At 35.7% G+C, this 14,877-nt stretch overlaps 4 protein-coding genes across 4 annotated transcripts; all 4 read left to right on the top strand.

Annotated features, from left to right (window-relative positions):
* Positions 1 to 298: 298 nt before the first annotated feature.
* LOC141691675 (uncharacterized) lies at positions 299 to 9,161 on the top strand. The gene is made up of 3 exons (XM_074496439.1): positions 299 to 787; positions 8,415 to 8,658; positions 8,752 to 9,161. The coding sequence occupies exons 1-3, from the start codon at positions 299 to 301 to the stop codon at positions 9,159 to 9,161; spliced, it is 1,143 nt and encodes a 380-aa protein (XP_074352540.1).
* Positions 9,162 to 9,321: 160 nt separating this feature from the next.
* On the top strand, positions 9,322 to 10,932 carry LOC141691674 (uncharacterized). Its single transcript, XM_074496437.1, has 4 exons — positions 9,322 to 9,572; positions 9,715 to 10,213; positions 10,330 to 10,747; positions 10,832 to 10,932. Exons 1-4 carry the CDS (start codon positions 9,322 to 9,324, stop codon positions 10,930 to 10,932), a joined length of 1,269 nt encoding a protein of 422 aa, XP_074352538.1.
* A 32-nt stretch (positions 10,933 to 10,964) lies between these two features.
* Positions 10,965 to 11,456, top strand: LOC141691673 (uncharacterized). Its single transcript, XM_074496436.1, has one exon. The coding sequence runs from the start codon at positions 10,965 to 10,967 to the stop codon at positions 11,454 to 11,456; it is 492 nt and encodes a 163-aa protein (XP_074352537.1).
* Positions 11,457 to 11,565: 109 nt separating this feature from the next.
* On the top strand, positions 11,566 to 12,474 carry LOC141691672 (uncharacterized). Its single transcript, XM_074496435.1, has one exon. The coding sequence runs from the start codon at positions 11,566 to 11,568 to the stop codon at positions 12,472 to 12,474; it is 909 nt and encodes a 302-aa protein (XP_074352536.1).
* Positions 12,475 to 14,877: the final 2,403 nt, after the last annotated feature.

Genomic DNA, 14,877 nt, shown 5'->3' with positions numbered 1-14,877 from the left:
TATTTCAAATTTTGTAGGTGATTGTGACGATGTTGATGTACATGATTTTGACAATACTGTTACTAAGTGGAGTGAGTACCTCGATGTCGGTGATCCTGATAGAATTTGTTCAAAGTGTCAGGCCATCATGTGGAATCATGAAAGAAACAATAAAAAAGTGACCAAAAAGCCTCCAACTTTCTCTCTTTGTTGTAAAAATGGTTAGATAATTCTTGAGAAAGAAAAGCAACCTCCCGAGCCGCTCGCTTCACTCCTTACTGGTGGATCCCGTTTTAGGCATTTCAAGGAAAATATTAGAATGTACAACTGTATGTTTGCCATGTCTTCCACCGGAGGTCAAATTGATCGTAGTATCAATCGTGGCGGTGCTCCTTACTGTTTCAAGGTAAAAGGTGTAAATTACCACAGTATGGGAAGCTTTGTACCACTTGATGGTGAGATCCCCAAATTCTGTCAACTCTACATATATGACACTGAAGATGAAGTACATAACAGAATAAATGACGTTAAGGGAGGATGCGATGCCGTGGATGAAGAAATCGTTGAGTCATTGTTAGAAATGTTGGATAAACATAATTGTTTGGTCAAAGGTTTTCGTATGGCACGTGAAAGAATTAGTCAGAATCTAGTTGATGAATTTAGATTGGTTCTAATATCTTCGTCTTCCGCATCTGGTCGACCTAACCATATTGGTCCATCGAATGAAGTTGCAGGGTTGATTGTCACTGACGAGTATGCTAAAGGATGCAGGGATACAATAATCCATTCGAGAATGTTAGGTCCCAATGTGTTTGTAGAAGGGGGGGTTGAATACAAACAGTACCGAATAATCGAATTAAATGCGGAATAAAATATGTGAAACAAAATTCAAGTTAAATAAGAATATTATTAAACTTGAAAGGTGTTACAACAACTGTATCGATTACAAGGAATTAATCTCAAATTAATTATCACAAATTTAGAATAAATTCGACATGAACTTTTTCTATTTTTGCAATAATTAGAATCAAATGCTAAACGCGATTTGAGATTAAGTTCTAGGGATTTTAATCCGCTAGATTGTTACACAAGAACAAGATAAATAATTCTAGTGGTTTGGATTTAACATTAACAAACTAGAATTTTGATCTTGATGTAAGCGGAGAAGAAAATAAAATGTTTCAAGGCGGCTGCTTTCTTTTCTTTGTTCTTGAATGTGTTCTGTATGATTGAGATATTGAGTTGAATGACTTCTGCTTCTATTTATCAACAGCCGAATTAATTGAATTGGAATGACAATCCTTTAAGCTTGTATGACAATCGGTGAGACTATCCTTTTGAGCTAGCAAGACAATCGTTTGAACCAGCATGACTATCGGTAGGACAATCTTTTGAACTGGCATGACTATCGGTAGGACAATCTTTTGAACTGGCATGATAATCGGTATGACAATCCAGATTGTCATGCTAGTTCATTTTCAATTGTCTTGCTGATTTAAGATTGAATTTAATCCAATTAAACTTCTGAAAATTCCTAAAATTAATTCTGAATTAATTAATCAATTAATTTAATTAATCAATAAATTAATCTTTGCAGATATAATTTATTTTCTTAATTAAATTATATGACTTAATTAATTAATAGAGAATTAATACTAACCCTGAGCAGCATCCATTCTTCTGAATATCTTCTGAAAATCACTGAAAATTATGAATCAATTCCGCCACTTCAACGTTGACACTCGATGTACTGTCTAGTTCATGAGTGACTAACTTCCGTGACATTTCTTCATTTAAATTATATGACTTAATTAATTAATAGAGAATTAATACTAACCCTGAGCAGCATCCATTCTTCTGAATATCTTCTGAAAATCACTGAGAATTATGAATCAATTCCGCCACTTCAACGTTGACACTCGATGTACTGTCTGGTTCATGAGTGACTAACTTCCGTGACATTTCTTCATGTCTTGACTTTGACACTTTGATTTTCTTCAGATTAAATCCTTGTAATTAAGGATACTCTGACGAGATCTCTGTCACTTGATTAAATCCACGATCTTGATTTATATCACTGAGGCATGATCAACTTCTTGAACTTCTTCCAGTGAATTACCTCCTCAAGTCTGTAGATGAACCTTGTTTCTGAATCCTTTGACAGATATTACTTTGCGAGATCTCTCTGACGGTCGATCCACTATTTACTTATTATATTCTTATTTGAGTTGAGTTGAATCCTCGAATATACAAATAGGCTATGACATATGACTTACAATCTCCCCCTATTTGTTTGTTGGATAATAACACACAAATACCTAGAGGATAACTCCACTAACAAATAAGAAAAAGATATAAACAAAAATGCAAAGTAAATAGCAGAAAAGTTCTGGATAACATTTAACCTTTTCCAGATTCCAAATAGATGTTCCTCTAGACTGAACATATCTTCAAGTAGTTCCATCTTCATTTGTACAACCACATTTCCTGTTGAGAAGCCCATATCTCTTGCTTCTCCCCCTATGAGAATCAACTGATTAAAGAAGATCACCTTCATTTTACCACCTCTCCCGTACAATAGGATCCGCAGATAAAAACCAATGGTACTCCCCTAACTGCTTCTTCCCTTACTAGGAAATCACCTTGTGTTTACCACCTCTCCCGTACAATAGGATCCGTAGTTAGAAACAACAATGGTGTCCAAGTAGTGTACATTTTTAGGATCTTTTTCTTCCTCCCTGCTATTTCTCCCCCTTAGTTGAGGAATCCTCCAAACTATTTCTTAAGCTTTTATCTCCCCCTTAAAGAAGGAATGTATGCCGTCGTCTGAAGGAGTTCTCATATTTCACTTGGTTGGAAAAGAAATAACAAGTAGTTTCTCTTTCTACCTCACTGTGAGTGTGTGATTCTGTTTAGTGTACCTTACATGTGTTTCACTCTTCTCTCCACTCGTGTTTAAACTCATTCTCACAAGTGTATCACTCCTCTCATAGCTCCAAAAATCAGTTATACCTGCAAGGAAAATCACCTTAGCCATCCTTAAGGAGGTCACAGGTGGTGCAATGGGAGTTCACAAATCCCCATCCTTGTTAAACTCGTCAGATAAATCTGAGTCATAATCTACAAGTTGCTAGTTTCCCTTTTAGGGTTCCAGATTTGAATTCTGGGAAGGTAAACAATGATCCAACGAATTTAGCATAAAGATCAAAGTTCCCTTCTAATGTCTGTGAAGACATTTCCTTGTGACTTATCAGGTAATATCTGAATCATTGTCAACAAGTTGCCGATCTGCGCCTATGTCAGATCCACTATCCGCAGATGCATCCAGGGGATTTAAGCCTGGGGAGGTAGATACTGACCACTGACATATGGCTTTTGGATCAGTATCCTCTCCTAACACCTGTAAAGGCAATTGGTCCACTAACGAACCTTGAACAATCGAATCTGACCTTAAAATGGTCGAAACTCTTGTTTCCGTCAACTCATCCTTTGTGTGTGTAACCTCTTCTTGTGCATCAAGAATTGTTTATGTTTGAAGTGGTGACACTACATCGGATACCTTGGCTGATAGGCAAAATTCAATAGACGCACCCTGTTGAGAGAATGAATCTAGTAACTGTTTTTGTGCCTTTTCAGCCATTACATCTTTTTGAGAAGATGTATGGGGGCTAGCAGTTGTCTCGGTTTAAATACTACTCATCTATGTAGGAGACAGAGCTACTGGGTTGACTACAGAACCTTCCTTATGTGGTGCACTAAGGCACTATCTCCCTCACGCTCATTCATACTACATTTAGTGGTAAGAGAGTGTTGGTTGGTTCTGTTTCTGTGTTTGTCTTTACAGTCTGGGATAGACGTTGTGGGTTTTCAACCTCATGACTGTCAATGAAAGAAAGCCATTGGAGACTGAACCTGTAACAGAATATATGGTAATAGAGAGAAAATGATTTACAATAGTGATTTCAAAAGATTTTACATGACATAAGAAATCACTAATGTAGAAAGAAGTTTGATTTTGTTTTTCAATATGAATGGGTTTTTGATAAAACATTGATCACTTAGGGTAAAGTCTAAGTAATTCTCATTCATGTCAAAAACTTACAAATATCTGCAACATAATGTTAACAAGATATCATTGACCGATACTTGTCAAGTACTTTAGATACTAATTGTTATGTTGCATAATCAATATACCACTGCACATATAAAATAATATGATTGTGCCTAGTGATAAAATAGTTATAAATATGACGACTCTACTAGTTCATATAAAATTATAACTTCTGTTAGAGTGCCATACCATGTCCTTGACGATTGCTTGAGCAGTATACTAGTTCATACCAACCTGAAGTGAGATTGTGAAGAAGAAATTGCATAGTCCAATAGATCTGCAGCTGCAAAGTCCATGAACAGTGGTGCATTGACTTCCTCTTTTGACTTACCAACCAGGAGTACACTTGTACACATCTTACTAGAGTACAATTCCAAGTGTAATGTGCAGCAGGTGTCTGATATGTCGTAATATTCTCAAGTCTCGTCACTGGTGCTATATGTTAGATACTGCTTCCTGATAATAACCTAGCACAATATACAAAATTACAATGATAACATTCCCAGCTTGCAAACAGCCATATCCCTCAGATAAACCTTTGCTGTTATCTCCAAAGGTAACCAGGGGGCCAGCTTTCTCAATCCTCATTTGATAGCAGGGCTCTATCTCCGGTCATATGTCTTGATGATCCACTGTCAAGAATCCACACTACCGGTTACACCTGTTTAATGCCCTGCACTTCAAATGGATTAGACCTTCTTCGGAACCCAAACTTGGTTGGGCCCGGCATACTTGTAGAATTGTCCTTTGTCAGGCAAAACAACATTTTTAATTTTAACGATCTCAACATCCTCAATGACTGAACATTTGACCTTGTAAACAGCCTTAACAAATTTCTGTTTAAGCTTAGGCACAAATGTCTCCTTTCTAGCCTTAGAAGGACTAGCAGTCTTAGACCTATCATGCTTCTTGTTATTCACATGCTGACGAGTAGTACTCTTATCATTAGACACATGCTTACCATTAAAATAAGCATACATCATATTAAAAGCACAAGACATACAATTAGCAACACTACATGCTTTATGAGAGTGATTAACAGCAGGTAATTTATGCATGGTAGACATGGAATTATTGTTATCCAACTCATGTGTGTCTGAGTTAGTCTCAGTTGCTTTCACAACTTTGACTGGAACTTTCGACTCACTTGACTTGGAAACAATCTTCTCATTAGCATGATCTTCAGCACGTATTTCTTCATGAATAACAGAAGAGGTCGCATCAAATGGTTCAGCAATTGATGCTTTATAGAGGGGTTCATCAACACCCTTAAGCACATGTGGTACTTCCCTCCCTTTAGCACAGACATGAGGAGGGGAGTTTATGCCTAATTCTCCAATAGCAGCATTGTAATCATAACCTATTCCAGATGTTTGATTAACAGCTTGCTTACTGTAGAACTCTTTAGCCTTCGAACAAGAATTGAAGTAGGCTCTAACCTTAGTCTCAAGACCGGTGATCTTGTCTTTGAGAATAGTTTCGAGTTTTCTATAACAGTCAACTCTATTCTCTAGAAAAGATACCTGTTCTTTTAATTTGTCTTGATTAATGTGCACAAGTCTTAATTCATTGACCTCTTTCTCAAGGTCTGTGATCTGTAAACTTAACAGTTCATTATCACGACGTGCACAATCTAAGTTACCTCTTAGATGATAAACCATTTCAGCATCAGAAAGTTTTACCTCTATTCTTGACGATGAAGCTTTTCCATCAATAGCCATAAGAGCAAGATTTCCTTCATCTTCATCTTCACTGTCAGTATCATCCCAGCTTCTTCCCTTTGCCAGATAAGCCCTTTCAGAGTTCTTTCTTACTTGCTTTGGCTTCCTACATTCTGTGGCAAAGTGTCCCAACTCATTGCAGTTATAGCATCTAATGGTGCTTCGATCAACCATCCCTGTTTTGTACCCACCACTGCTGGTGTTAGAGGATGAAGATCCACCTTTCTGGAATTTGTTGTAGTTGGACTTGTACTTAAGCTTGGGATTCCTCCTGAATCTGACATGGGAGAATCTCTTGACAATTTGGGCCATTGATTCATCTTCCAATTGCTCCAGCTCTTCCAAGGAATAAAAATCATCACTTGATTGATTTGTAGTAGGAGGATCATATTCTGCTACTAACTCATTTTCCTCACCCTTGGAAAACTGTACCATTCTTTCTAACTGTTGAGATTGTTGTTGTTGTTGACCTTCAGCTACAAGTGCAGTAGATGTGCTGACCATTCTATCCTTCCCGTAGACTTCCTTCTGTTGAATCTGCTCCAACTCATAGGTTTTTAACACTCCATAGAGCCTGTCCAGAGAAATCTCACTCAGATCTCTAGCTTCTCTAATGGCAGTGATTTTATGTTCAAGATGAGCTGGCAGTGTTAAAAGGAACTTTTTGTTGACCTCCCTGATTGAATAATACTTTCCATTGATGTTCAGGTTGTTGATCAACGCATTATACCTCTCAAACACTTCAGTAATTCCTTCTCCTGGATTTGATTTGAAATGTTCATATTCAGAGGTTAGGATTTCCAACTTGTTCTCCCTAACTTCCTCTGTGCCTTCATTAATCACCTCAATAGTTTCCCACATGTGTTTGGAATTTTTACAGTTCATCACATGTCTGTTCATCAAGGGATCAAGGGAATCAATTAATATTAATTGAAGGCTGGCATCCAAGGAGGCTTCTTCCTTCTCAGCAGGAGTAAAATCTTCAGGCTCTTTTGGATAGGTTCTAGCTTCAGTAGTCACCACACCATCTATTATTACCTCCGGTTCAATAACCATCGGAGTTTTTATACCCTTCTTTAACAAGTTTGAATATTTGGGATTTGCAACTTGTAAAAATAATAACATCTTCTTCTTCCACATGATATAATTCTCTTTATCAAATTGTGGAATTTTAACGGTTCCAACTTTATGTGAAGTCATTATGAATTTTTGAATAAATAAAAATTCAAGGAGTTGAAAAATCACAAAAGTCTAGGATCTTGATTTGTTCGTTAATCAGAAGGCTCTGATACCAATTGTTAGGTCCCAATGTGTTTGTAGAAGGGGGGGTTGAATACAAACAGTACCGAATAATCGAATTAAATGCGGAATAAAATATATGAAACAAAATTCAAGTTAAATAAGAATATTATTAAACTTGAAAGGTGTTACAACAACTGTATCGATTACAAGGAATTAATCTCAAATTAATTATCACAAATTTAGAATAAATTCGACATGAACTTTTTCTATTTTTGCAATAATTAGAATCAAATGCTAAACGCGATTTGAGATTAAGTTTTAGGGATTTTAATCCGCTAGATTGTTACACAAGAACAAGATAAATAATTCTAGTGGTTTGGATTTAACATTAACAAACTAGAATTTTGATCTTGATGTAAGCAGAGTAGAAAATAAAATGTTTCAAGGCGGCTGCTTTCTTTTCTTTGTTCTTGAATGTGTTCTGTATGATTGAGATATTGAGTTGAATGACTTCTGCTTCTATTTATCAACAGCCGAATTAATTGAATTGGAATGACAATCCTTTAAGCTTGTATGACAATCGGTGAGACTATCCTTTTGAGCTAGCAAGACAATCGTTTGAACCAGCATGACTATCGGTAGGACAATCTTTTGAACTGGCATGACTATCGGTAGGACAATCTTTTGAACTGGCATGACAATCGGTATGACAATCCAGATTGTCATGCTAGTTCATTTTCAATTGTCTTGCTGATTTAAGATTGAATTTAATCCAATTAAACTTCTGAAAATTCCTAAAATTAATTCTGAATTAATTAATCAATTAATTTAATTAATCAATAAATTAATCTTTGCAGATATAATTTATTTTCTTAATTAAATTATATGACTTAATTAATTAATAGAGAATTAATACTAACCCTGAGCAGCATCCATTCTTCTGAATATCTTCTGAAAATCACTGAGAATTATGAATCAATTCCGCCACTTCAACGTTGACACTCGATGTACTGTCTGGTTCATGAGTGACTAACTTCCGTGACGTTTCTTCATGTCTTGACTTTGACACTTTGATTTTCTTCAGATTAAATCCTTGTAATTAATGATACTCTGACGAGATCTCTGTCACTTGATTAAATCCACGATCTTGATTTATATCACTGAGGCATGATCAACTTCTTGAACTTCTTCCAGTGAATTACCTCCTCAAGTCTGTAGATGAACCTTGTTTCTGAATCCTTTGACAGATATTACTTTGCGAGATCTCTCTGACGGTCGATCCACTATTTACTTATTATATTCTTATTTGAGTTGAGTTGAATCCTCGAATATACAAATAGGCTATGACATATGACTTACAGAGAACCAATGGATTGGAGAGAATTTTTGAAACAGATCCACGGTTTATGCAGCTTCAGTATCCTATTCTTTTTCCTCATGGAGACATCGGATATTACCGTCAAATCCCTTTAAACAGACCAAATCAAAAAAATCAGAAACAACGTCAGAATACCGAAGATGAAGATCCGGATGAAAAGGGGGAGAGAGAGTTCATCACGATGAAAGAATATTACAATTATAAACTCATGATACAGCCTTCGGATGGTATGGTCAAAATCATGACCTAAATTTGAACACTTATATATGAATTAATTTTACCATTCTAATTTTCTCCGAAATTGTCTTATGTATATTCAGGTTTGACTCCACATCTGGGAGGACGTTTATGGCAGCAATATGTTGTTGACGCATTTACTGCGATTGAGCAATATAGACTTGACTGGATCAGAGGTCACCAGACCACAATTCGTTCTGATATGTACCACAACATACGAGATGCACTAAATAAGGGTGACAGTAATCCTGAAAATGTCCGCAAGGCAACAATTTTACCAGCCTCCTTCACTGACAGTAAAAGATACATGAACCAGTATTTCAAGGACGCAATAGAAATTTGTCGAACACTTGGACACCCATCATTATTCCTTACGATGACCACTAACACAAAATATCCTGAAATTCAGAGGATGTTAAAATTTCTACCTGGTGTTGATGTTGTTGACGCACCCGACGTCGTTGCAAGGGTATTTAAAATGAAAGTTGACTAACTTCTTGATCAAATAAAAAATAAGAACTGCTTTGGACGTTGTATTGGAGGTATGCTATTTTCAGGATTTCTTCCTCTAACAAATTGCTTATGATTTAAATTTAATATGACATGTATGTAAGGCTTTATTTAATTATTTTCATCAATTTCATATTACAGTAATGCACGTCATAGAGTTTCAAAAGCGTGGATTGCCACATGCTCACATGCTAATATGGTTGCATCCAAACGATCGTCCCAAAATAACTGAACAAATAGATAAAATGGTTTCTGCAGAAATTCTTGACCCAAGTATTGATACAGTTGGTTACGAAGCTGTCAAGAATTACATGATCCACGGACCATGTGGCACTAACTGTGTCAATTCTCCGTGTATGGTTAAAGACCGTTGTATTAAACATTTTCCTAAAAGGTAATTCTGAGATCTTTTACATTAAATTAATTTTCCAAAGACTGCTGGAAGAATACAACATTTAATTTTTCACCTTTTAGTAAAACATTCCTTTTAGATTTATTTTAATTAAATTGAAACATCGTTCTTTCCTTTTTAACAGGTATAATTCTCACACATACTTTGATGACTGTGGCTTTCCCATCTATAAGAGGAGGAAAACTGGAATTAGTGTAAAGAAAAAGGGAATTGACCTGGATAATCGTTATGTTGTCCCCTACAATCAAGATCTTCTAATAAGATTTCAATGTCACACAAATTTGGAGATTTGTAACAGCTCCAGATCATTGAAATATCTGTTCAAATATTGTTTAAAAGGACATGATACCGCCACCATGTGTCTGAGGAAAAAAACAAACAACAAAAAAGGGTGCACAACCCAATCACTTCTGAGAAATGACCGCTTGATGAAGTCAAGCAATACTTGGATGGAAGATATATTTGTGCATCTGAAGCATCATGGAGGATATTTGGTTTTGACATCCATTCCCGGTGACCTTCCGTTGAACGATTGCCAGTACATCTACCGAATGACAATCATGTGTCGTTTAAAGGCTCAGAAAATCTACAGGAAGTTTTCGACAATGCTGGAACAAAGAAAAGTAAATTAGAAGCATGGTTTGATGCAAATAAAACATATACAGAGGCCCCAAATTTAACATATTCAGAATTTCCAAGCAAGTTTACATGGCATCCACAACCTGGTATCTGGAAATAGAGGAAAAGAGGTGATGTCATCGGTAGGCTTGCTGAAGTACATTCATCTAGCGGTGAACAATTATATCTCCGCATGCTCCTGCTCAGGATTAAAGGTGCTGTATGTTTTGATGATTTGAAGACAGTCAACGGCCATGTTTATAACTCCTTTCACAAAGCCTGTGCCACGCTAGGTATCCTCCAGAACGACCAACAATGGCACAAAGCTATATGTGAAAATGCGCATACATCCATGCCTCCACAATTACGTGCCATGTTTGTCAACATTTTAGTATACAGTCCAGTCTCTCATCCGCGTAGCCTTTGGGAAGCTCACTGGGGATGCATGTCAGATGATATTCTTCTTGTGAGGCGACATCTCACTGGGAATCCAAACCTTTGTCTATCAGATATTGAGATCCAGAATTATGCTCTTGCAGGTATGAGTTGTTAATAATGCATTGTACATATTACATGTTCCATGTTTGGATTAATGTAATCAAGTTTTATTAATTTTATTGTAGAGATAGAGAAATTGTTGAATGATATTGGTAAAAGCCTTAGAAACTTCCCAGATATGCCATATCCCGGAGATGCTTTTTTTCCAACTCTGAGAATAGACTAATTCTTGAGGAAACATCCTATGATATAGAAGAAATGAAGAGAAATCACACAAGAAATCATAGTCTTCTCAATGATGAACATAAGATAGTCTATGATTCCATTCTTGACAATATCAACCAGAAAAAAGGTGGTGTTTTCTTTGTTTACGAAAGTGGAGGATGTGGAAAGACTTTCTTGTGGCAGACACTGTGTTGTCGATTACGATCAGAGCATAAGATTGTGCTTCCTATTGCCTCATGTGGTATAGCTGCTGTGTTGCTTCCTGGTGGAAGAACCGCACACTCCCGCTTTCACATTCAACTCAAGCTTGATGAAAATTGTTCTGCCGGTTTAAGACACGGGACTGATATTTCTGAGCTACTTCAGCGAACTGATTTAATAATTTGGGACGAGGCTCCTATGCAACATCGTCATGCTTTTGAATGCGTTGATCGATCCTTGAGAGATATTATGTCTGCTATTGATAAAAGCAGAGCTAAAAAGCCATTTGGTGGTATAACCATTATTTTTTGGTGGAGATTTTAGGCAGATACTTCCTGTCATTCCAAAAGCGTCAAGGGCTGAAGTTGTCTGATCTACCCTCAATAAATCCAAGCTTTGGGAATCCTGTGAAGTATTTTTATTGAAGCAAAACATGCGGCTTAATGCAGGAAATAGTAATTTAGAGAACAAAACCATTACGGACTTTAGCAAGTGGCAGCTTGCTGTCGGTGATGGCAAAGAAACCAATATTTCTCCAAGTCCAGACACTGGTGAAATGTTAATAAAGATTCCTGATCAATATATCGTTCATACGTCCGGAGATCTAATCCAGAAGCTTTTTAAAGTGACGTACCCAGATTTTATACAAAATATCTCTTCACATGAATACCTCATATCAAGGGCCATACTCACACCTACCAATATCGTGGTGGATGAGATTAATACAACGATACTTGAAAAAATTCCTGGCATGGTTTACACTTATCTGAGTCAGGATTCAATTGATGATGCAGGTGATGATGATAATGATTTCAGATCCGCTTTTCCAGTTGAGTATCTAAACTCTATCAATATGCCTTGCAATCCTAAGCATGAGTTAAAATTGAAGGTAGGAGTTGTCGTCATGCTTATGAGAAACTTAAACCAGATCATGGGATTATGCAATGGTACAAGAATGATTCTGAAATCCTGTAGGAAGAACAGTATTGAATGTGAGATTTTGTGTGGCTCTCATGTTGGAATGAAATATCTAATACCTAGAATTGAGATGATTCCAAGTGACACGAACTGGCCGTTTGAATTTAAACGCGTTCAGTTTCTGATTCAAATATGTTATGCCATGACGATTAACAAAAGTCAGGGACAATCACTTGATACGGTTGGGCTTTACCTTCCTAAAGCAGCTTTCTCGCATGAACACATATATGTTGCTATATCCAGAGTGACACGACCTGAAGGCCTCCATATTCTCATAGATAGTTGTGATGGTATTAGCACAGATATCACAAATAATGTAGTTTTTGAGGAAGTGTTTTACAATCTTTCAAGTGTAGACAATTGACATGACATATTAAGAACTTCCTGTAACATTTTTCTATATTTCCTTCTTAACTCTGGATTTATTGTGTTTGATATATCAATGGTGTGAGTTCAACATCCAAAATGTTACACTTTTTTTTACTGCATCCGTCTATGAACATAATATAAACAATAAATCTCCAATTATTTTGTCTATAAAATATGTATAATCTGTTTGATTAGGAAGATTTTCTTAATTGTTTATATATTGTACATATTTTATTAGGAATTGGATTTCAGTTTTCCCTTTTTCTGTTGGAAAAAACCCAAATGATAAGGTTGGTTAGTTGTCATAATCACATCAAACACTTACCTTAAGAATTATCAGCAAATTAAACCGGAATATTACTCTAATTCTCAATTAAAGGAATAGATTTGCACTATCAATTTCGAGCTAAATTGTTGGCATCTCCCTAATGCCTTGCTGGTTAAATATATTTTCAACATTTTTACAGGAGTTTTGTCATTTGCTAAGCATCATCCTTTTTTTCTCTCAAGAGTTCAACTATTTTGTAAGATCTTCAATTCTTTAAGTGATTCATACAGTTCTTAGAATATTGAATGTATAAATATCTTACCTGCTGAGTTGTTATTAAATTTTTGAATGAACTTTTTTCCTGCTCTTCTTATAGTGATATTTTTCAATGGAATCATTTGATCGTCTATCCAATCTCGACAAGGCAAGCACTAACTGGAAAATTAAGGTCCGGGTTACCAGGATGTGGGCTAACATGACTTTAGAGACGAACTCATTGAAAGGCTACAATCTTATTCTCCTTGACGATGATGTATGTTTTAAATTTATTCATCTTTGCGTTATTTGCTTTCAATCCTTTTTTCCAGTATTATATATTTATGTCATTTAAATTATCTAAATGTAGGATAAACATGTTCATGCCTTTGCCTATCATAACATTTGGAATGGATTCAGCACGAAAATTGTGGAAGGCGGTGTCTATATTTTTGACCAGTTTGCAGTTAAAGATCCTGTTGGAAACTTGAAGCCTGTGTAGTCAACCCTCTGCATCAGATTTACAGGCTCCACTATTGTGAGGACTGCTGATGATGATGGCATGATCCCTTCACAAAAGTTTGAGTTTTTAGACCTGGGAGATTTGTTTGCAGAAGCAAATAAATGTCTTCCTCAACAGCAGCCTGAATTTGCAATAGGTCTGGTAACGCACTCTTTTAACTCGATATTATCGTAATTAACTCATATGGAACAATTCTCCTACAATTATAAGATAGCCTACTTTAATATTGTGTAAATAAATTTTGTGTTAAACAGATATTATTGGAGTTGTGGAGGAGTATGGAGGTTTGAACAAGCTTCATACTCGATACGGAGATAGGGACATTGTGAAGTTTAGAATATGCGATTCAAAGTAATGTGCATATATATATTTGATCAGTAGTGTAATTACGCATATACACCGCATATTGCTAATAGATTATTAACATATATGATATCTAAACCTTTTTTGTAGTAATGCCCACAAAGTTACTGTTTGGGGTGATCTTGCTGTGTCTTTCAACAACGAGATGGCTGGAAATCCCAAAAAACCGATCATTGCTATTATAACAAGTACAAAAGTGACTACATTTATGAGTAAGTACTTATGCAATCAAATCTATTACACAGTTATATTCTTTCTGATTAAACAATTAACTTTATTCCCATATACAGGTTCTGTTCAGATTGGTACATTAATATCTACTCATCTATATATAAATCTAGATGATGAATCTGTGAATGATATGAGGCAGAGGTAACAAGTAAATATAGAGTTAAAATTAACTTATCGACGTTTTGCTCTATTTATTAATTTCTTCAATATGTTTAGGTTGCTTGAGGAAGGATATATAATGAAAAGAGACAAATTGTTCCAAGCTAAACAAATTGAACTGGTTCCCACATTATTTGAAACTATGTCCACCTAATTTAATTAATGAATATGTCACTTTTGCTTGCAGGAAGGTTGATAACATGCTTCAACTTTGAGTATTTTCCAGAGCTTTCATCTTACTTATGGCTGAATGATTTTTTACAGTTATTGTCCACGTGACATTATTTGCAATTTCGATTGCTTAACAATGTTTTTACCCTGTTTTCAATATTTGTTATCTATGTATTTGATTTTTAATCATTCATAACTGTGATCAGCGTCATCACACATAAATAAAAGTTTGGTTTATAATATTTAAATATTACCTTGATCATCTACGTTTAATGGAGCATGGTTGAAGCACTACTTTTATTAAAAAGTAGTGCTTATTTATCAAGGAACCTGTCGTACACCATTTAATTTGACAATCAGTGTCCTTTATCGACATAAGATTTTATAATGGAAAGAAATGTTTAATTTCAAATTGTATAGCGAAAAGA

Source organism: Apium graveolens, chromosome 10 (assembly GCF_009905375.1).
Source record: "Apium graveolens cultivar Ventura chromosome 10, ASM990537v1, whole genome shotgun sequence".
In the NCBI taxonomy this organism is placed as follows: domain Eukaryota; kingdom Viridiplantae; phylum Streptophyta; class Magnoliopsida; order Apiales; family Apiaceae; genus Apium; species Apium graveolens.
This window is presented reverse-complemented; position numbering and strand designations above follow the sequence as displayed.